This window comes from Lonchura striata, chromosome 30 (genome assembly GCF_050655825.1).
Source record: "Lonchura striata isolate lonStrDom1 chromosome 30, ASM5065582v1, whole genome shotgun sequence".
NCBI classification, from domain to species: Eukaryota; Metazoa; Chordata; class Aves; order Passeriformes; family Estrildidae; genus Lonchura; species Lonchura striata.
This window is the reverse complement of record NC_140732.1, coordinates 4,452,434-4,474,758: the sequence shown is the minus strand read 5'-3', so window position 1 is coordinate 4,474,758 and position 22,325 is coordinate 4,452,434. Positions and strand designations below refer to the sequence as shown.

Sequence of the window (22,325 nt, the reverse complement as noted above, 5' to 3'; positions counted from 1 at the left end):
TATAGGCTTCCCACTTTGCATCTTGAACTAATGGGGCAAAGCAAGACACAGTTAGTACTTCTCCTCTACACTTTATAGCCAAGATTTCAACCACAAAGGGGGACTGGTTTGTTGGAATGGTAATAATGATATTGAAGGTATCTACCTTCACAGTGTGTCCACCATTTATCCTGGCATACTTTATACCTAAAACAAGCAAATGGATAACAATTATAGTTTATATCATTACTACAAATTCATATATTTAGAGTACATATATATTATTTACATCAGCATACCTTCTATATTCACTATGGTGTGGCTACATATATTTAGCAATTTCCTTCAACACACTTTGTACGCTTCTATATATAATAAATAAAAAAAAAGAAGTAATTATAGCATATATAAACAGCAATACACACTTTATACCAAAAGGTAATGCAGCAAAAAAATCAAATAACGTCTTTATCATTATGTTATCTTTTCAGGGTTATCTTGGTGTCACCTGGGGTACTGATTACTTTCCAGTGAGGTCTCGTTACTGGGCCTTTAAGGCGGCTGGCATGAGTCCATCCACGCTCAGCAGTCCGGACGGCTGTTTCTGTTGTCAACAAAACAAGATAAGGTCCCTCCCAATTGGGCTTTAGGGTTTCTTCCTTCCGCACTTTAATCAATATCCAATCCCCAGGTTTAACGTTGTGTATTTTTAGGTCCAATGGGGGTCGTTGCACCATCAGTCCACGTTCCCAAAGCTGGTTACGATGTTTTGCTAATTGTGAAACATATTCATTAATCACACGGTCTCTAATTAAAACATTTGTTTGTGGGCTTTCAATTCTGTAGGACATTCCGTACACCATTTCAAATGCTGATATTCCTACATCTGCTCGGGGTCTGGTTCTGAGAATTAATAGTGCCATGGGTAGGCATTTAATACATGATAATTTGGTTTCTATAATTAATTTAGTCAAAATAGTTTTAATTTCTCCATTCATCTTTTCAACTTTTCCTGAACTTTGTGGATGCCATGGTGTATGGTATTCCTACTTTATACTTAAGCTTTCTGTCAATTTTTTTGTCTTAAATTTTTCTTTTTCCTACTTAACGATGGCATATCTGGACAATTGTTTACTTTCTACTATTTGTGATGACCCATCTATGAATAATACTTCTCTACATTGTAGTTCTTCTAAGTCTGACCTAATGCGTGTTTGTTGTTCGATTGTTTGAAAACAATTGTGTAATGGTTCATTACGTTTTCCTGAGTACAAAAATTCAGCGGGGTTAACTGCTCCAGTAGTTTTTAAAGATAATTTAGGGGATTCTATAAGTATTCCCTCATACTTTAATAATCGGCTATCTGTAAGCCATTTTTCTGCTTTTTGTTGTAACACTCCCCTGATGTTATGAGGCGCATATAAGACAACTTCTCTATTAAAAGTAATGCAATTTGTTTCCTCAAGCAATAGGGCAGCAGCAACAATGATCTGTAAACAACTCAGCCAACCCCTGCTCACAGGATCTAACAGCTTTGATAAGTATGCCACCGGTTTCTTTTGTCCGGCCCATTCCTGAGTTAATACTCCGAATGCCGTTCCTTCATGTATGTTAACAAATAAATGGAATGGCCGTTTTAAATCCGGGAGACTTAAAACCGGTGCTTGACTTAGCTCCCTTTTGAGATTAGCAAACTGCTCTTGATCCTGAAGAGTCCACTTGGGTATTTTGTCTTTAAGCAGTTGTTCATATAGGAATTTAACTTTAAAGCTGTAGTTCTCTATCCATTGCCTACAATACCCAAATAGCCCTAATGCATGCCGAATTTGCCTCTTAGTGACAGACATAGGTAATTCCAGAATTCCTTTAATACGCTCTGGATCTAGTATCTTCTGGCCGTTAAACAGATAATGTCCCAGATATTTTACTTTTTCCTCTGCAAATTGTAACTTTTCCTGTGATACCCGTAGTCCCTTTTGTGCAAGAAAGTTTAGGAGTCGAATGGTTTCTTTTCTTACATTCTCCCTATTATTCCCCGCTATGAGCATATCATCTACATATTGTAACAGCACATTCCCCATTTGTACTTGATATTCTGTTAAGAGCTCTTCTAGGGCCTGTCCAAACAGATTAGGGGACTCAGTGAACCCTTGGGGGAGCACGGTCCATCTTAATTGCTGTCTCCGGCCCGTCTCTATGTCTTCCCATTCAAAGGCAAAATAATTACGGCCTTCTTCTGCCAATGGACAGACCCAAAAAGCATCCTTTAAATCAATCACACTATACCAGGAGTTATGGGGTCCGAGTTTGCTTAGCAATGTGTATGGGTTTGCTACCACAGGGAACCGAGTAATAGTTCTTTCGTTTATTTCCCTTAGATCATGTACGAGCCGATATTTCCCATTAGGTTTCTTTACAGGCAAAATGGGGGTGTTAAAGGGTGACATACAGGGCTCTAAGATTCCTTGTGCCAATAATCGATCAATTTCTGGCTTCAATCCTCTTCGTCCTTCTAAGGATATGGGATATTGCCTTACCTTCACAGGTATGTGGGGTTCGGAAATTTGGATTTTAATCGGTGGCATTTCCAGTCTACTAATTGTGTCCGGAGAGTACCAGACATTTGGGTTAATTTGTTTTTGATCATCCACGGTCAAAGGATAAGCAGACACTGCCAACTCTTGATTTTTCACTTTAATTTCTAATTGCAATTCAATAATTAAATCTCGTCCTAACAGGTTAAATTCTGCTTCAGGGACGAGCAAGAGTTCACCCATTCCAAATTTATTTTCAGTTTCGAATACCACATTTTTGATTTTACTTACTTTAAAGGGTTCCCCTTTTGCCCCAATTACTTGTACTTTTTCAGGGGAAACCTTACATCCCTCAGGTATCTGTTTAATAGTTGATTTCTCAGCCCCAGTGTCTACTAAAAGGTGAACTCTTGTTTATGGGGACCTATTTTTAATTTTATCAAGGGCTTATAATGACTCCGGTCCCCTAAGATATAGAGCCCCTGACTCCCCTATTCTATTTTCAATGTTCCCTCATCCCTGATTCTTCCTCTGCAATTCCTCTTTATATGTCCCTTCTTTTCACAGTAAAAACAACACCTTTGTTCTCTCCTCCAGGTTAAGGAGTTTTTTTATTATTTACCCAGAGGTTTAACTGCTGTCTCACCCAATCTTTTTCTGACCCATAGACTGGCCAAAATACATTTTTTTGAAATCTTCTTCCCTCCCCATATCTTAGTACAATATTCTATCATTTTTTGCTTATCTTTCCCTAGGGTTCCAGGGAAATATCTCCAATTATCTAAGATATATGCCAGAGGGGTATTCTTAGGTACAGTGGGTACCCTTCCCATGGGAGTTGAAGGCTTGCTGCCCTTCGCCCCCATCTTCTGGAATATCTCCACACACACACACACTCGCTCCTCTTGTTCCTGGCCCAGTCCCTCGCGGGAGATGGAAAATGCAGTACTTAAGAGTCCACACTTGCTTGGCTCAGTATATCGAACCTCTCATTCATTATATTCCAGGAAACCCAATCCCGCCCGAACGGAAAACCCATGAACAATTTCGCCGCGAACAATTTCGCTCTGTGAATAATTTCACTACTTACGCGTCCTGCGTCTTAGTCCGGACTCCTATGCACAGAATTTTTATGGGATTTTACCGGTCTCTCCTTTGCTCATTATCCTAGACTTTAGGTTCATCGGTAAGGTGGGGTAAGCTGTTGGTCGCGGGGCCGCGAAATGTCGCGGGGCGCCTCCCCGGAAGACGAAAGCCCACCGTTCCTTATCCGAGTCATGGCACCAGAAATTGTTATAAATTTACGCCACAACGGATCATAATCCAATTAGAATTTTATTAATTACTGCAAGTAGGATATGAGCAAAAACAGCGCTGGACGGCTGGAGAGGCTCTGCTCCCTCTCTGCTGTCCCGATTCGTCTAAACAGTCTTCTTTTTATTCCGTTCTTTCCATGAAGTCCTGACAGGCTCCTTTGTTTGCAGTTTCCTTCTGTTTACGTAAGCCGTAATTGTGGTTATCTTTATCTTGTATCGTCAGTCCCCAGGTGTTAAGTGTTTGTGATTTTTCTTTATCTTGCAAATGTTGTGTCCGCAGGCTATTTGTGTATCCTCGTTTCATAACCAATACCTTAGTCTGTAAGCAGTCTGTATTTTCTCACACTCTGTTTCCTATCCTCCGTCTGTGGTTTCTCAGGAGTCCGTTTCCTAACCTTTATATATATATCTTAATAAACAATACCTCAGTCTGTGGTTTTCCACATCCAGTTAAAAAGATGTCATCAAAATTCAAAGATAAAGTCAAAACACATTATTCAAAACTATGAGAACATATGTACATCTCTAACTATACTAAAAGAAATCTATAAAAGTCTATAAAAATCTATAAAATTCTATTCAATTCTATAAATTTCAATAAAATTCTATATAGTTCTAAAAATGCTATAAATCCTATTCTTGAAACATTCTGCGGACGTTGGGAAGCTTCTTCCTGAGCCTGGAGGAAACAAATCTCTTCCGGACTGCAGGCAAGGACTTTATGGAAGAACATAAGTACATCTCTAACTATACCAGAAGAATTCTATAAAATTCTATATAGTTCTAAAAATGCTAAAAAGCCTAGTCTTGAGACATTTGTCGGATGGTGGGTAGCTTCTTCCTGAGCCTGGAGGAAAGAGAGCTCTTCTGAACTGCAGGCAAGGACTTTGTGAGAGAACATAAGTACATCTCTAATTATGCTAAAAAACTTCTATAAAATTCTATAAAATTCAATATATCTCTAAAAATGCTATAAATGCTGTTCTTGAAACATTTGTGCGATGGTGGGTAGCTTCTTCCTGAGCTTGGAGGAAAGAGAGCTCTTCTGGACTGCAGGCAAGGACTTGGTGGTAAAGGGGACATAGAAGGTGTCCAGAGAAAACTTCTTGGTATCCCTACGACCAGTCAGATCTGCAAAGTGGAGAGACCAAGGGTAACAGAGGCCACAATGCAAACCTAAAGCATATAAAGCTCCAGATTTCATGGGACAGACTCCTTGGAATCTTCTAAGGAGCTGCAGGGAAGCATGCTGCTGCTGGCAGCCCCTTGAAGCAGGCCCGGGGAAAACCCTGACCCGCTTCCACAGGGCTGCCACAGGAACAGCCTGGCCTCTGGGCTGTCCTGGGACAGCAGGGAGCCCAGAGCCCTGTGCTTTCCAGGAATGGCTCAGCTGCACATGCAGCCTCCTGCTCCTCTCCCTGCCCCACAGCTGAGCACTGGCAGAGCACAGCTGATTGCAGGGGCACATGCAGGGCACAGCTGTTCCCTGGCAATGTGCACAGGCTCTCTGGGCTGCCACAAGAGCCTTCCTCCCACCAGAGAGTGGCCCAGCTCCCCCCTCACCTTTTTGTGAGGCTGAGCCATGCTCAGCCTTCACATTGTCCTCATTGTTTGGAGTTGCTTCAGGGCTCCCATTTCATGACGATGAAGGGCGATGGAGAGAGCGGGGGTAGATGCACACCCTTCCTTAGTGTTTTGTCATTTTTGGCAGACGTAAATAAAGTCACATCCGGAGGTGTCCAAGTCAGAACTTTGTCATCTTTCCGGAGAACATGATACCTTCACCAGCCCAAAATGTCAGAGAGGTTTTCCTGCACGCGTGGAGGCTTGCTGGCTGCACACTTCTTCAGCTTGGTGCCCATCACCTCGTAGAGGGCCAAGGCAAGCCTGGTGGCCACCGTGCGGACGCTGGCGCTTCGGACAGGCAGCGCCTTGTTCTCCAGGAAGGACCAGAGCACGGGCAGGGCGTAGCGCTCGACGACTTCAGGGCTCCTGGCATAAACCCACTCCACAAGCACTGCCGGGAGAGAGGCACAGCTTCTTACCCACCAGCCTCCATGCAAACAGGGATCTACCTCTGCTTTTGCTTCTTGGAAGCCTCTCTGGCTAAGATCAGCAAAATAGCACACAGAGCCCCATGATCCAGAAACGGGCAAAGCCGCTGATCATCCTTGAAACTGAACCACCAATACCTCAGGACTAATTTCTCCAAACAGAGCCTTGTCCCTGTGGCAGACTTTGTACTTTTACTAAATTATTTCACAATTTGTTTCTGCATGAACAATGAATGAAATATCAAATTGCCTTTTATTTCCATTTAGAAGTTGTCTAAACCCACACTGAAGATTTGGAAATGCACTGTAAGGAGGCAGTTGAGTGATTTCTAATAAAGGGGGTGATTCCATTTTGTAACTTCCATGTAAAGTGCCAGAAGTCTTATCTGACTCCCCTTTGCTCAGTGGCACACAGCAAAGGGCAGTATTAGAACACACTTCAAAGCCCCAGCCCACCAGAGATGGCAGCTGCTTGACAGCTGCCTTAGAAACATCGGTGACTAGCCGGTGTCTTTGGCAGAATGCTTTTGTGCCTTTCAACACGGAGCTGTTTCAAACCTCAGCATGTCTTAGGGAATTACCCAGACCCCACTGCCATGGAATTTGAGCATCTTCATGTTTTAATGGCAGTTCCCCTCCAAATGTTAGTGGCATTTTTTCTTACAATGTGCACTGAAATAGGGGCATAGAGAAAGAAAAATGCTACACAGGGGACTGAAATGTAATCAGAAGGCAAGTGTTTTCTCACATTGTCTCTGAAATCTGCTCTCTGCTCATTTTCTGGACTGAACTATATCAAAAACAGACAAAAATTTGCTAACAACAGGCTCCTTGCATGGCAGATTTGACTGAGGGGTTAAAACCTGAAATGCTAGGGAGACCAGTCTTATTTTCTGATCAGACAAAAAGTTATCTAGTAGCTACTTATTATTCTGTGGTGGAAGAGACTTCATTTTCTCTATGCTGTTAATCCACCAGCAGTCATCAACACTGAAACAGCTCCTGAAAGTACCCAAAACCAATCCTGCTAAGCAGGAAACGGGTAATGGTCCACATTTCAAAATGAGACTTCATTTGAGTTGAAATGCAAATAAAGTCATTGGTCACGACAGAACTTCAGAAAGAGCTATCTGTTCCCACTAAACCTGAGTGAGGACATTTGCACTTTCTAAAGTAGTCCTCATTTTTGTTCATTCCTTTATTTGAAAAAGAGATCAAAATAACTGCAAAACTATATTCCCTGTTCCTGGGGATCTACTGGATTCAAATGCTCTTTGATGGTGGTTTGAAAGAGCCTTTGACATTCCCAATCGCTGAACATGCCCTGTTCAGATTCATAAGGAAGACACAAAGACTATGAAACCTTCTATTTAAAGATGCTGGCATAATTAGCAGTGCTATTAGCCCCAGTTAAAGCAAGGCTATCAGTCGTCTTCTCTACTGTATGTTGAGATTGTCATTTTTCCAATCCTTGGCTATTGCTGACACAGCAAGCTCCTCTGAGGAATCAATTCTCAGCTGCATTTGTAGCATTGTGGACAGTGCTGACACAGGAAGAGGCTGTTTGCACAGCCCAAAATGCTCAGTGCAGTGCCACTTCCACAGCACAGGCAGGCAGCCTCAGCACTCTGCTTCTGCCCCTCTGCCCCCAAAGGCTGCCTTGCACTAAATCCATGCAAGGATAAGTGTGATAGACTCTAACAGAGTATCTGATAGAGTGAGATACACTCTGTGTGGTGAGTTTTGACCTAAGCTGTGACCCCAAGGCTCCGCATGCTTCAGCCTCAAAACTTTCCAAGAGCAAAACAAGAATTCTGTGAGAACAAAACAAACTGATCCCCTGAAACAGCATTTGCCACCATTTTTCCTAAAGGCTCACAGATGTCCCTGAGGCTCCAAGAGAGGAGCCAGCTGGGCTATTTTTAGCCCCTTCCTATCCTGGAGGTGGGTTCTGAGATGTCCCTGTGAGAGCTCAGCCCCCAGGCCCAGCACCGCCCCCATCTCAGATGCTGCACAGCTCTGCAGCAGCCAGGGAAACCTGCCAGAGACACCTGCCCTGGGTATTGGGCAGGAGGGACAAGCTCAGTACCTCCTGCTGTGGAGGAGCTACTCTACTGTCCATTCCCAGGCATTCCCTGTAAATAATCCCCTAGAGGACCTCTTGGCTTAGAAGGGGAGGCCATACCTGTGATACACTCCGTGACAGCCAGCAGAGCTTCGCCATTCAGTTGGCTCCATTGGTTGCTGAGCTCTTTCATCAGTGATACTTTATCTACAAGTGAAACACACGTTTCTTCTCACTCTTCTGAGGTCATAGCAGAAAGGACAGTGGGGAGGGAAAGGGCAGGGGCAATCCCATTTTATAAAAGAAAGTCATATTCTGCTGATTTTTGAATCTTTTTCTTCTTTCCTGCCAGCCTACTTGGCAGGGTTAAAAGTTCCAAAAGAAAAGCTCTCCTTTCACATATGAAAATCCAAAGTTGTCTTCTGTACCAGGAGCTAAGTTAACACTTTTCACATCAGGCACCTCAAGAGTTCAGTCACATGTAAACAGTGAAGAGGTTTTGCATCCCACAGTAAAAAGGAAGAACTCCATCCTTGGGACACAGAAAGGCACTGAGTCAGGCAGTTCATGAATTCACAGAGCAGCTGAGGTGGAGAAGGTGGAAACACCCCTTGAAGACCTGCCTCCTCACCACTCAATTTTTCAGGCATTTTCAGAGCTGACAACAATCTGTGTGGCAAAGGAATTTAGAGCAGCCCTTGTCTATGTAGGTGTTTGCTAGAGCCACCTTGCCCCATGCAAAACAACATGTGGAACAAGGCATGATTGACAGCTGGATTTAGACCAGTTTGTTCGAAGGAAATGAACTTGGTGAATCCTAAGTTCCCCTTTGAAAAAAGAAGACAAAGAAGAAAGGTGGAAAATAGGCAGCTAATGCCTATCATGTAGAGCCTTCCAGGTGGCTGCTCTGCAGAAGCTCTGATGGGCTGGTGTCCCTTCATGCCAACAGCAAAGCTGTTCATTTGGGAAGTCAGATGGGGCCCAAGCAAACTTTGCCTCTGAATTGTAGCAAAGCTGTAGTCCAGGACTTTGTCTTCAGATCAGCAGCACAGAGCCAAGGGCTTCTGGGACTTTTGGGAATTGCTGATCACATTCAAGCCTGTTGGAGGACTGGTTCCTAAGGACTGCACCTCCAAAGCTTCTGTGGGTGTCTGCGAGAGCCTTCCACAGACAACAGCAGCTGTCAAGGCACTCAGCGTTCTCTTGTGTCGCAGAGACAGAGACGCAGTTGAGGAGAGTCCATGCTGGGGCTCAGCCTCACCTAAATGAGCAATGGATCCTTCCAGCGCTCTCACAGCTGCGGCATGAACCCCGGGATCCTTTGAGTTTAGATTCTTTGTTATTCCTTCCACCAAACGGATGATCACGGGGCTCAGGGCATCTTCCAGGAGGCCTATGATTTCTGCCAGCACGTCCAGCGCCTTCTGCCTCACTCTCTTATGCGTGTCACACAGTCTCAGGTCAAAATAATCAAAAATCTGTGAAGAGAACAAATAACATGAGAACTTGATTAAAATGACCTTGTTTGAAGAGGGGGTGTGGAAATGAGCACTCAGCAATGTCAAAGGTGAAAGTGATCCTTTCTGTCAGGTCAGCCCTTGCATGCACAATTGCAATGTTTTCCTGTGGGCCTCTCGCTGGAATGGTTCTGCAACCTCATGCTGGTTGAAAGATTTTCATCTGTTTTAAAGAGGTTTAGTTGGGGACAGGAGAGTTCCTATGATGTTTCTCCCCAGCTATAAATCATTCAATCAATTCCCTTTATTAACTGATAAGACTACCTTTGCTTTACAAGAGTGGAAGCTGATATTTACAATGCCCGGGTTTCTATACAGTTGCCTCAAGTACTGAGGGCAATTATGATTCTGCCAAAACTATGGCTGGAGGAGATCTAGGTTTTATTTTGTTTGTCTCAGAACCTGTGTCTGGAGATGGGCAGGGCTCTGATCAACTCTTCCAGGACTCAGACCATTTCTCTAACTAACAGGTAGACTTCTAAAATGCAATGTGCTGTACAACTCTCATTAGAGCAGGCTCAGTCCCTTGAAAGCCCATTATCAGGCACCAATTTCTGGAAGAAGGGGAAAAAGCATCTACTGGGAGGAGAAAGGATAGCTCTGTCCTTAACTGTTTTCCTCCTTTTCCAAAGAGAAAAAAAAAAGCCCCCCAAGAAGGGTGAGCACCATCTTTACCTAGAGGAAGAGGGACAAGGATGGAAATGAGTAGCCAGAGCTGTGCCTGTGCCAGACAAGATGGAGTTTCCAGAAGTATCCTTTAAAAAAATTTAGTTGAAACCAACCCAGCCTGAAACATCTCTTCCCCACTCAAACCCATTTTTTGTCCAGAGAATAAGTGCCATTATTGCTTTCAATGGCTGGATTCCCTTCACATAACCCAACTGGCAGTAGGAGACAGCAGCAGTTAAACCAGCAGGAAATTCTGTCATCATCTGATCAACAGCATCAATATAGAAAGCTGCCAGACAAATACAGCTGGACTGAAAAAACTTGTCCTGAAGCCTGGACCTGAATTAAATTTCTCTGGGGAAGAGGGACCAGCCTGTCCCGAAGAGCCAGGATGTCCTGCCAAGACACACTGAATTAACTTTACTTCCCCAGGCCTGGGAAAGGAGGTGATGGAATGGAACAATGAAGATACCCTACATACTTGGACAATGTTAGTGGAGATGAGCTGGGGTTTGGTTTTGGACAGGTCTAGGAGGAGTGCCACTCCTTCCATCCGTGTCTGAAACTCCTTGGCTTCCAGGAGAAGGTAAAGCTTCTGGAGCGGCTTCATCTCTTCCATAGCTGGAGGTAACGTGACCTGGGCTTTTGCACGGTGTAGGAGGCGTCCATCAGAGGTAGACTCCACCCTGGAAAATAAAACCAAATTAGGACCTGTTGGTAATAATAGCTTCAGTTAATTGTGACCAAAACATCTTGAGGAGCTTTCCTAGTGATGTCATTTCAAGCTAGAATATCATGAGGCTCTGAAGAACAACGTGAGCCTCACGCCAAGTCATTACAGGAGACAATCTGCAAGTAACATTCTCACACTGCTCACTCAGAAACACCAAGGATGAGCTGCATCTGATCTATGTTCAGATGGCTTCCAAGGCGAACTGCTCACATTGCTTTGTGGGGAAAGATAGACGCTACTTCCAAGTTTAAATGCCTCCTCATATGGGAGGTGTGTGTCTTATAATAAGGAAACACATCATTCTGGAGAAGTGTCTCTACACCAGGCATGACAATCTGGAAAAGTAGCTCAGATGCATTTGAACAGATGAACAGGGGCGTATCTGAAGGGTCCAGAAAAGCAGTAACAGAGATAAAAACAGAAGCCAGACATGCCAGAACTATGCTCACATTTTGTTTGCTTCCCTAGAGACCAGATCCACAGCTTAACAAACCCACTGGGAACAATTCTCCTGGATCAACCTGTCTCTTCCATGAGCATGGGCAGATGCAAGCCATGCTACTGAGACATGTGGTCACTTTCCTGCCACCGCTGAGCGGGACAGCTCTAAATAAATCCCCTCTGTTATCAGAGGAGAACAGGCACAAGCAGCTCTGCCACTAGCATGAAGAGACAGCAAGGACCAAATTCCTGTCTTAAACGCTGATTGCAGCACAGGGGGAAATAAACCAAACATGCTGTCCATCAAGTAAACTATATGAAGGACAGGAATATCAAGACAAAAAGTCCACATTGAGGCACCTGTTGGCCAAAGTTGCTCAGGAATTCCCTTACTACTACTACTGCTACTACTACTCAAACGTCATACTGTTTGAGGGTAAAAAAGCCATGAATCAGCCAGGCCAAACCACATGGATGAGAACTGTATCTTTGGGGAATGGCATCTTGTTTCAAGACTGGGACTTCTCATTAAAACACCCATCTACAAAAAGACAAAAGACTACGCTGGGATTTAAAAAGAACACCCTGGTTGCATTTCCTTGTCCCAAGTCAGGCAGCAGAAACCTGGCCCTCTTCGAGCCTCCACAACACTGCCCTTGCCACTGCATTGGATGGTCTGAGCTGTTACCAATGGGTGTCTTTTGTTGCCCAGTTTTTGTGGAAGCCTTCCAGAGAAGTTGTGTTCAGCATAATGCAGAAGTGGACAATTTTTATCCTAGAGCATTTGTAGGGAAAGGAAAGAATCTCTGGCACTGGTCATCTCCAGCAGAAAGATTTTCCTGAGGAAGAGGCATGTAAAGCACATGTCATGTGCTTTGTCACATCTAACAAAAGTGCTCCCATCTGACAAAAGTACCGATTGCTAGAAGGCGATGTGGCCTGGGGCTTCTTTGAGCCGTCGCTCCTCTTCTTCACCAGGTTCTTCACAGATGGGCGTTCAGCCTTCTGGTTTTCCATCCCCTACAAAGACATCAAGAAACTCCATGAATCTTTAGAATACAAAATAGGGAATTCCCGGATTAAAACACAAGTTAGAACCAGGACCACTGCTACCAAGGCTTAAGGAAACATTTCCTAACTTACAGAAATAAATGGAGCAGAGATTCAGTGATGCCAACTCTTTGTTTACAATAGCCCAAGGCAGGTTATGGGTGCTATCATACGGCAGTGAGCAGCAGTCTAAAATCCCAAATTCATTATTCTTGAGCATAAATGGGAATAATGCAAACTGGTAGGCAATGAGTGTTCTCAATGGAAGCAGCAGATTTGGACTCCTTGGGGGTTGGCCCACTATTTGGTTCAACACTTACTCTCCCTGCTCCTGCACAAAGTCACACTCCCTTCTATAATGTAGATAAAAAGAAGAAAATCCCCCCCAAACAAACAAACTATTTTCCACTGGATGCTGATGGATTCACCAAGCCTCTTCCAGCTCCACAAGGCTTGACAGCAGGGAAGATATTCCCAAAAGACCGACAGTAATTGTAGCAATTAGGTTTGACTTGGACATCTTTTGTATATTTGGAAATGTCCTTGGCACCACTACTTCCGGTGTCTTTTGCAAAGACACTGTTATCCTCAGAAGCACTATTCTCACTTAACTGCTTGACTGGGGGCAGAGTAGGGAGAGCCCGTGGGGCCTTGCCCTTGGATGTAAACCCATTTTCTCCTCTTTCCCTTTCCACTTTGTGATATTCAAAGAATTCAAAACCCCACTTTTTCCCAAATAATATCAGTTCCTCTGTGGTCTGCAGATGAACAGGCTGGGGATTAACAGCTCATTCCAGGAGCAAAATGATGCAGCAGAAGAGGAATGAGGTAAAGACACATCGAGTATGTTTGATCTCATATTAGCAGTGGCAATACTTGCACAAAGGAGACACTGCTTCTGCCAAGCACTTACTTTCTTCTTAATTCTTGCCAGGATATCTTCCAGGTCATGGGTGGAAAGAGATTGTTCCAAAAGCTTCTTAAATTTTGGATTATTCAGCAGCATCTTCACCATCTCCTGTCCATAATGCCTAAGGAAGGAAGGAAGGCAGGAAATGAAAAGTGAACAAAGGAAGAGTGTTAAGAGAAGCAGCTGATACCTTAAACTGATCAGGTGCAATCCTTGCAAGAGAAGGCATTACCTACTCAGCAAAGAGGGAGATTTGCTTCACTGGACACTGCACAGTGTTGTCAGCTGAACACAAGGGACAAGAGGAGAATGTGGGGCCACAAAAAAATACCATTTCACTCTGAAACTGTGGGTGTGCTTCTGTGGGATCAAAGGATCCCAGGGAACAGGCAAAACACATCTGCTTTGTTGTCAGAGCCTATTAGCAATGTCCTGCTGCCATTGCACAATAATTTGCCTTTCTTTCACTGGCAGGGAAGACGGAACAAAACACCTCATGCTTGCTTTGGATTATTCTATACTATATAGAATAATCAGGGGCATGGGCAGATAGTTGCTCTGGTGTCCCTGGCAGCTATTAATGGGAATTTCATCATCAAAGTAAGGGGATTTTGGTGGTTTGGGTTGGTTTTGCCACTAGGAAACCACAGATTTCTTCAAGAAGAAATTTGGAGGTCACTGAGCCACAGATAACAGCATTCTACAAACCTGCAGAAGTAGTTTAGAAAGACTGAATACATAGGCTAAAGACCTCTGAAATATTTCTAGGGAAGTCTTAAGTTAATGTGAAATAGATGTTTGGGATCCTTCAGTGATGAAGCCAACACTTTGCCTTTATCGTGTGCACCTAAGGCCAGTCAAAACTTTTTGACTGGCTAATCTGAGCTCTTTTGATCTCAGTAAAGAATCCTTCAAGTCACAGGAAGTTGGCAATGCTCTTTCTTGGTGGCCAAGCTCAGGTTACCCACTACAGTCATTTCCCCAGGCCATCCAGAGCAGTGGTCACAGCACCAAGGCTGACAGAGATCAAGAAGTGTTTGGACAATGCTCTCAGGCACATGGAGTAACTCTTGGGGTGTCCTGCACACAACCAGGAGCTGGACTTGATGACCCCGATGGGTCCTTTCAAACTCAGCATATTCCATGATTCTGTGACCCTTATCCACACTGTGAGGTAACTTAATGTTTCCTTTAGTTTCCACTCCTTTGTAGTTTTACCCTTTATAGCCAGACACAAAACCATGTTCCCGTTTTGGGAGGTGAAATGAAGATCATTACCTTGTGTCCTGGTGACAGTCCTGAGCAAGTGTCCCTGCCACGTGTGCCAGTGTCTCAGCCCTGGGTGTGCCTGCCAGCTTCGTGACTCCAATTCTCTGCACCAAGGACAGGAGGAGCTCGGCCGCGCACTTCCGCACCTGGATGTAGCGGCTCCTGGGAAGAAGAGAGCAAACCCTGGGCACAGGGAGAAGGAACAAGAGCAGCACAGGCCTTGGCCAGAGCCTGCTCCCTGTCCTTGCTGGGGGAAGGAGGCCTGGGCTCTCCCTGCAACTTCAGACACCTGTAGAAGGTTCTGTCCTCAGATAAACACAACGTTAGCAGGGAAAACACGCTGTGGGGCGGGAAGTTGCCGATATCCAGCAATGCAGCCTCTGTCTTTTGTAAAGATTGGCAAGGGATACATCTGAGTGTTTTGACCCTATTCCAAAGCTGAGGAAAGGGTGGCAGGCATTTTGGCCAGGTTGTCCTGATCTAGAGACTGTCTCTTGGGAACTGTCAGGCCCAGCACCAACACTTAAGGCAGCATTTTCTTCAGCTGTCCCGTTGCACTCAACCTGTGAAGGTGCCTGTCAAGTGATTCATCATCTCAAGGCTAAGCTGAAATATCAGTTTGAATGGAAAGTAGAGCTCTCAGGCCAGGACAGTCATACAAGCCTCCTTTTGGCAGGAGCTGCACCTGCTGTGCAGGCAGTGCCACACCCAGCACATTCTGCCCCATGTGCTGCACGCCCCAGCAAGTACCCTCCGTATTTCTCACGTTAATTGCATCATGAGGATACGTGGTTTTTCCCAGCACTGCAAAATACCCAACAGCGCTCACAGCGGTAATTGCAAATGTTTTCCCTCTTCCCAAAAAAGCACAAGGCTTTCTCCTTGGCCTTTGCAGGCACTTTCATTTCCCCAGTGGTCACCAGGTCTAGGAAAAGCTGACAGACTGGGAGAACTCCAAGAAGCAGCAGGAAGCTGAGTCAGAGGAACTTTAGACTGGATATTAGGAAAAGGTTTTTCACCCAGAGGGTGGTTGGGCACTGGAACAGGCTCCCCAGGGCAGTGGTCACAGCATCAAGCCTGACAGAGTCCTAGAAGCATTTGGACAACAATCTCAGGCACTTGGTGTGAGCCTTGGGCTGTTCTGTGCAAGGCCAGGAGCTGGACTCAATGGTCCTGATGGGCCCCTTCCAACTGCCCCTATTCTACAGATCTGTGATTCTGAGAACTAAGAGGCTGCAGCAGGGCAGAAATAGGTGACAAGAGGAAAGAAATGAGGTTGAAAGAGAATCAAGTCCCTGAGTTCACAGAAGACCCAGGATACAGGACCCTTCCCTGCCACCATTCCCATTCTCTCTCTCTCACCCCTTCCCCCACCCACACAGGAGAAGGTGAAGAATATCACTCAAAGAAGAAGAACCTACTTGGCTCCCTTGTCCATGAGAACAGTCATTGCTCGTGCAGGAGTCACCTTCTCTACCATGATGGCCAGAGCCTGACAGGCTGCCTTCTGAACAAACTCTGGGGAGTTCCACACCATGTGGAGAAGGACCGGAGCAACCTCATCCACCTCGGAATCCATGTCCTTCCTCAAGAGTGCAAACAGCTCTCCCAGAGTGACGATTGCAGAGCAAGACAGCTTTGACCGCAGGCTGGTCACCTGGGGAAGTCATGAGGGGAAACATAAGAATCACCTTGAAAAGAAAACCAGTTGCCTTAGACAAAACTCCCGGGAAATCACAACACCTCCCACTGTGTCCAGAGGAGCAAAAAAGCACAGTAAGAGCAGAAGAGCCCAAGCACAGAAAGGTACCTCCTCTGGCACCAATTTCTGCCCTCAGACCTGCTTACTACAGGCCTAAAAAATATATTTCACTAAAGTGTGCTACTTGACCCTTCTGTAATAGCAACTACTTTGATTTTAGGGCCTTTTGTTTGAAAAACAAGCAATTAACGCAAGGGCTGCGTTCAAACCATAAAGGCACAAGTCATAAAGATAAAAGACTCAGGTGCTCCTGTTCAAAAAAGCAACAGCTGTAGTTGAAGCACTCAGACAGGAAACACAAAACACAGGCTCAGGTCTACAGACTAATTTGCAGTGTTGAATTACAGCTTGGGCAGAGAAGGCACACCCTGAGCACACATGGAGATGAGCGAGCACACAGCTACTCTACACACTGTGTATGAAGTGTGGGGGACAATTCAGAACAATGTTCTCACCTCGCTGGTAACTGCCAAGCAAATCTCACGAAGTCGACAAAGCAGGACTTCTGAATGGGACTCAGCCAGCTGTTTGATGATGCAGAGTCCCTTCTCCTTCATCTCCCTGAAAGGCAAGTACCAAAAAGATGGATTTTTCTCTAGCCAAGAGCTAGGCAGCACCCTCTGAAATGACCAGGCTGGCAGCTCAGTCAAACCATGGGAGGTGCTTTTCATAGCGTAGTTAATGAAATCATAGACTCAGGATGCTGTGGCTGTCAAAAGCATACAAAACTCCAAGAGGCAAACAGGGGGGTGTCAGAGTCTTCATTTGTGGCCTTTCTGAAAACCTCTGGCACACCAAGTCTCTCTGTCACTACTTCCTAGAAGCTGTGAGGCCAGGCCATGCTGCTGTTTCTTGTCACGTCCCTGTACCTGTCCCTGAGACACAGTCCCATGGGGCTGCTCCTGGGACATTTTCCTTCTTTGTCAGCCCCAGCAGGCAGTTCAGCAGGGAGAGTCTGCGCTGCCACTCTGGAGCCAAGTTTCCACTCTATAGTCTCGGCCTGTGTGTCACCTACTCCACTGCACTGCACACTTTCCCCCAAAAAGCATCAGAGTGTCCCAGAACGGTTCCACCCCTGGGCAAGAACTGTTGAAACCCTGGCTTTTCCCAAAACACTCCTACCTAAAACAACCCCCACAACAGCAACATGTTATTTAAGAGGTGCAAACAACTCTATCTCTCAGCACTTGCTTTGCGCAGGCTCTCAGGTACAGGAAGGTCTGAGGGCTGCAGCACAGGGCTGGTGACCGATCCCACAGGCACCCCTGGGTGTCCTCCTGACCCCCACACCTGCAGGAGCTCTCTGCACCTCACAGGGCACCAAAGAGAAAGGGGAAGAGAAAGCAGAAGAGAAAAGGCAAAGCAAAGGCGACTGCACAAGGAGGCAGATTTTTCATGCTTATCCCAGTGGGAATGGAGGCCTTATCCCCCTGTGTGAATGAAGCATCCACCAGAGAGTGGATGCTAACCCAGACATCACAAAGAGAACCAGTATCACCTGGCATTTGTAGACTTATCACCTCTGGGCCTCCTTCTGTCTGTGTAAAATGTTGGGACACATTGTGAGTATTGACAAAACATCTCAGGCCCATATGAAGCAGTGAGAAGGAAAAGTTGAATTCCAAAAATGCAAGGCTCCTAGAGGATTTTCTTTCTTTTTCCTTCTCTTCTGCCATGAGCTCTTCAGAAGTAATGACAGACTGAGGGACTTGAAAGCACAACTCAGTCGGTTTCTCAGAAAGAGGAACTCCCTGAAGCTGCTTCTGGGACTGCCATGCAGGAGGTCACAGGGAGACCCTGTCACCTGCCATTGCTGGCAGCAGTGGGAGCAGAGAGGAATCTTACTCAGTCCCACTGGCCTAGTGGCCCAAGGCACCCAAACCTGCACTCCAAACTGCTGCCATCCTGCTTCTCCCTTCAGCCAGCAAATCATGTCGTTCCAGGGCCTTCTCTCTCCCCTCAAGATTTCCTTTGCAGCCCCGTGGAGCAGCAGGCAAAGCGAGGAAGCAGCACGGACCTGCTGCAGCTGGAGCACTGCTGCAGAGCAAGGCTGAGAAAAGGCTGCTCTCAAATCTTGATCCTCTCAGTGCTCTGCAGTGGTTTCACCAGTGCCCTTCGGCCCTCTGGGCTCTCGGGGCTCAGAGGCAGCAGCAAGACTCACTTCTAACCAACCTTAATGCTAAGAGGGACGCAGCGTGAACGGGGCCTTTCTTACCAGTCGTCGCTGCCGAGCGAGGACAGTGCCTCCTGCAAGGACTGCTGTGGGTCTGCAGAGGCCGTGTCCTTCTGCCCAGTCCCACGGCGCGGCTGCTCTCGGCGCTGGGCACCAGCGGCCGTCTGCGAGGTCACTGTAAGGACAGGGTCGGCCATGGGCGCTGCAGCCCCGGGCAGGGCACCCCGCCATGGAGCGTCCTGCAGCCCATCTCCCAGCCAGGGCTCCCTGGGCACACACGGGCACTGGGGCAGAGGCTTCCCTGCTGCCTGGCACCTTGGGCTCCTTGCTTTCCCCCAGCCTCCCCGGCTGGGCACAGCTCCAGGCTGAACCTGACCATGGCCCCGCAGCGCCAGCTCCCCAGTGCCACAGGGGCCACAGCCAGCGGCAGGTTCCTGCGGCCGCAGAGCTCCCGCTCCCTGCCAGACAGGGCTGGCAGCAGGGCTGGCCAGCCAGGAGGGAGCCTCTCAGGTGCCTCTCTTGTCTCAGCGCCCTGATTTCCCCCAGCCCTGGGGATGGGGCACTCTGCAACTCCCTGAGGATAAACCTGCAGCTGCCTGGCCACAGCACCGAGCCAAGGCTGAACAGCCCAGCCCTGCTGGGCCCGGCTCAATCCCCACGGAGCAGCTGCCAGGGAACAGCCACACCTGACCCTTCCCACCAGACAGCGCCTCTGCCTCCACTGACCTCAAATATCCTAGACAGCAGCCAGCTGAGTGTACATACATTTAGCCTGCTATTGGGAAGGGAGTAATTTATGGATTTGCTTCTTTCCAAGCATCATGAACCTTTACTCTTTCAGAGGTACACACTTGCTGTATTTCAAAGATGCTGAGGTGAAATTTATTTGTCACCAAATGGATGTGTTTGCATACTGTGCACTGCCTAAGCTTTCTCTTGCAATTTCCAGTCTAGATGGTTGATAAAAAAGCCTTCCAAATGCAAACTGGGGAAAAAAGAATGCGAACACCGATGCAAATTGTTGGCAGACGCACTCTCTTGATAAAAAGCTGCATGCAGAGCCGGACAGCAGCACAGGCAGAGGGCCCAGATGGTGAGTGCACAACTGATCCTGGTGGTTCTCGTAGGTGCACGGTGAACACACCCTGGCAGGCTGCCCTGCAGCTCATGCCTGCAGTCACAGCAGCCTCCTGGCACCAGTTATCCAGATGGGCAAAAGGCAGAGCTTAGGCCTTTACCCCGATTTCATTCAGCTCAACTTTCCAATGGATTTCTAGAACCAACTGCTACAGTACTACCAAGCTGGAGTAACTCCAAAGTAGATTTGATGTTCAATCTCAGGACAGGCTATGGACCCGAGGTGCCAGCTGTTCTGCCTGAGGCAGGAGGCAGTTTGTGCTCCTTGTGCAAGGAAAAACCCGTGCAGGGAAAAAGCTGCCAGGGAGCAGGCTTACCTGTGGAGTTGCGTGGGAAGCTGCCATCCCCATGGATGGTGGACGTACTGGGCAGTAAGGGCACGTTGTCCTTCACAACCTGCTTCTTCAAGTCGCTACCAGGCTGTTTTCTCTGCCCACTAGCAGCTGTGCCATCGACAGGTGGTAGCCTAAAGCCTGCAGGGACCAAAGAGGAGCTTGTAAGTGGAGGGTGCTGGGCAGGGTGACAGTCGAAAGTCCAAGGAAACTCGCTGGAGGTGGGTAACATCTCTGTTATCCCAAAGAACTTCAAGTATAACAATGGCACACTAACATGGGACAGTGATCACAGAATCACAGAATATTAGAAGAGTTTGGGTTGGAAGGCACCTTTAAGCACCATCTAGACCAACTCCTATGTACAGGGACATCTTCATCTAGATCAGAGCCCCATGTAAAGTGGCCTTGAACACCTTCAAGGATGAACCAACAACAGCTTCTCTGGGCAAACCCTTCCAGCTTTTCATCCCCTTTAATTTAAAAACAAATTCTCCCTCATATATAATCTAAATCTACCCTCTTCTAGCTTAATAGCAAATTGCAGTGATGCTTGCCCTAAGAAACAAGGAAGAGCCAGTATTGCTTTGCTTTTGTTGTCCTGTTGCAGAGGCTGTCAGGGGAAGTTCCCAAAAGAAAGTGCAGATAACCTTGCATGATGCTCTCGGGCTGAGTGCTGCCTCCTTAGGGCCCTGCTGCCGCCCTCGGGGCAGCGCTCCCAGCCCTGCAGTCAGAGCCCCTGGGCCGGGATTCAGTCGGGAACGCTGCTTGCTCCTGGGGCTACAACAGAAGCAATGGATGGGGCTTCAGCACAGCTCAGCAGTGCCAGCTCCTCAGCAGGGAGCGGCAGGAGGAGGAGCTCTGGTGTTTTAATCAGAAGGAGCTGGACTTTGTTTCTTCCAGGCTGCAGCCTGGTTGAAAAGCATTCTTTTGGACTTGCCTTCCCTGGAGGCTGCTCTCCAGGAGAGTCTGAAGCCCCAGTGTACTTTGCAAGACAGAATTTTCTACTCTGAAAGACTGCAGAGGTGAAGGTGGGAAGCTGATATTCTGGTACTGACTCAGTGAGGCTATGGGCAAGACACTTCATGCATCTGTATTTTTCTTTGGCAAACAGAAATAAATCCTATGCAAGCTTCCGCCCCAATGCAAGCCAAACAGCATCCCAGCCTGATTGCAACACTGTGCAAAGGGCAAGCAAGTGGTCAGAAAGGACCACAAGTGTAGCCAACACTTACTTGCTCCAGCTGCATCCCCAGGCTCAACTGGCTTAAGAGGAAGCTGCAAGGATGCTTGATTTTGTCTCCTTCTCTCCAACTCTTTCTCCAGAAGCTCCATTTTCTTCCTCTCCAAGTTCTTTTGAGCCAACTTGCACAATGCAGGACGGATCTAGGTGCAATGGAAATACAGCACAGACTGTAAGCACAGACACACAAACTAAACACAACATCTCATCAGGAGCACAGAGTCCACAGAGTGCTACAGGCTTCAGTGCAGCTCCACAGATATTCCAATAGTTTCAGAGGAAGGTCTCCCATCCTCACCCTGGCTATTACACACAGTGAGGTGAAACACTTCAGTGCCATAACCTTCTACTGCTGCCACTGCAACCTCTGTCAGGAAGGCCTGCTTGAGGCATGAAAGTCATAGGAGTGCCCCAAGACAGATGAAGAGCTCACATGGCAAGTGAGCAGGCAGTTCAGTTCCTACAGGCCATGGCAGGAGAATAAACACTGTGTGCAATACCCAGCAAGGAGGGGTAATGAGCTGCTGCTTAACACTCATGGCCAGGAATTGCAGCTGTTTCTCACTTCCTGCCTTCGCAAGGATTCAGCTCTGAAGGGATCTGAAGGATTTGGGCTCTGAGACCACGAGACCAAAAGGAGGAGTCATATGAAAACAAGTTGCAGAAACACTGATGTTAATGAGCAGAAAACTTGAGAAGGAGAAGGCTGTGAGATGCAGCCAAAGGTATCCTGGAAAAGTCAAACTCTCCCATTTAATTTTGCAGCCTTGCTTACACTCAACATTAGAACCTTTGCTTCTCTGCTTCTGAGGATGCACTTTGCCCACGTTCACTGATGGTTCTCTGCCATTCAGAACTTCTCTAAAAGAGCTTTTGCACATAAAGAATGCTTCTGGCATGACCTTAGCACCATCTCCAAACCAGTGACCCTTTCTGGCACCACTGGAAATAGCCAAGCAATTGCTCTGTAGCTGTCCAATAGATTCCCAAGATAATCTCCATCCCCATCTCCCAAGGGGTGGAAGATGATAATTTCCAGTGACATTTTTGGCCAAGCACTAAACAGCCACTGGAAATGAAGTCTGCTCATCCCTGTGCTTACCCCTTACCTTTCCAGAGCTGTCCCTCAGGTCACTGTCAC

At 46.7% G+C, this 22,325-nt stretch overlaps 1 protein-coding gene across 1 annotated transcript; it reads right to left on the bottom strand.

Moving 5' to 3' along the window:
- Positions 1 to 5,610: 5,610 nt before the first annotated feature.
- LOC146764961 (TOG array regulator of axonemal microtubules protein 2-like) lies at positions 5,611 to 18,669 on the bottom strand. The gene is made up of 10 exons (XM_085563118.1): positions 18,515 to 18,669; positions 16,755 to 16,860; positions 15,959 to 16,194; positions 14,547 to 14,699; positions 13,272 to 13,389; positions 12,225 to 12,328; positions 10,616 to 10,820; positions 9,210 to 9,426; positions 8,069 to 8,155; positions 5,611 to 5,846 (listed from the first exon to the last, which is right to left on the bottom strand). The coding sequence occupies exons 1-10, from the start codon at positions 18,667 to 18,669 to the stop codon at positions 5,611 to 5,613; spliced, it is 1,617 nt and encodes a 538-aa protein (XP_085419244.1).
- Positions 18,670 to 22,325: the final 3,656 nt, after the last annotated feature.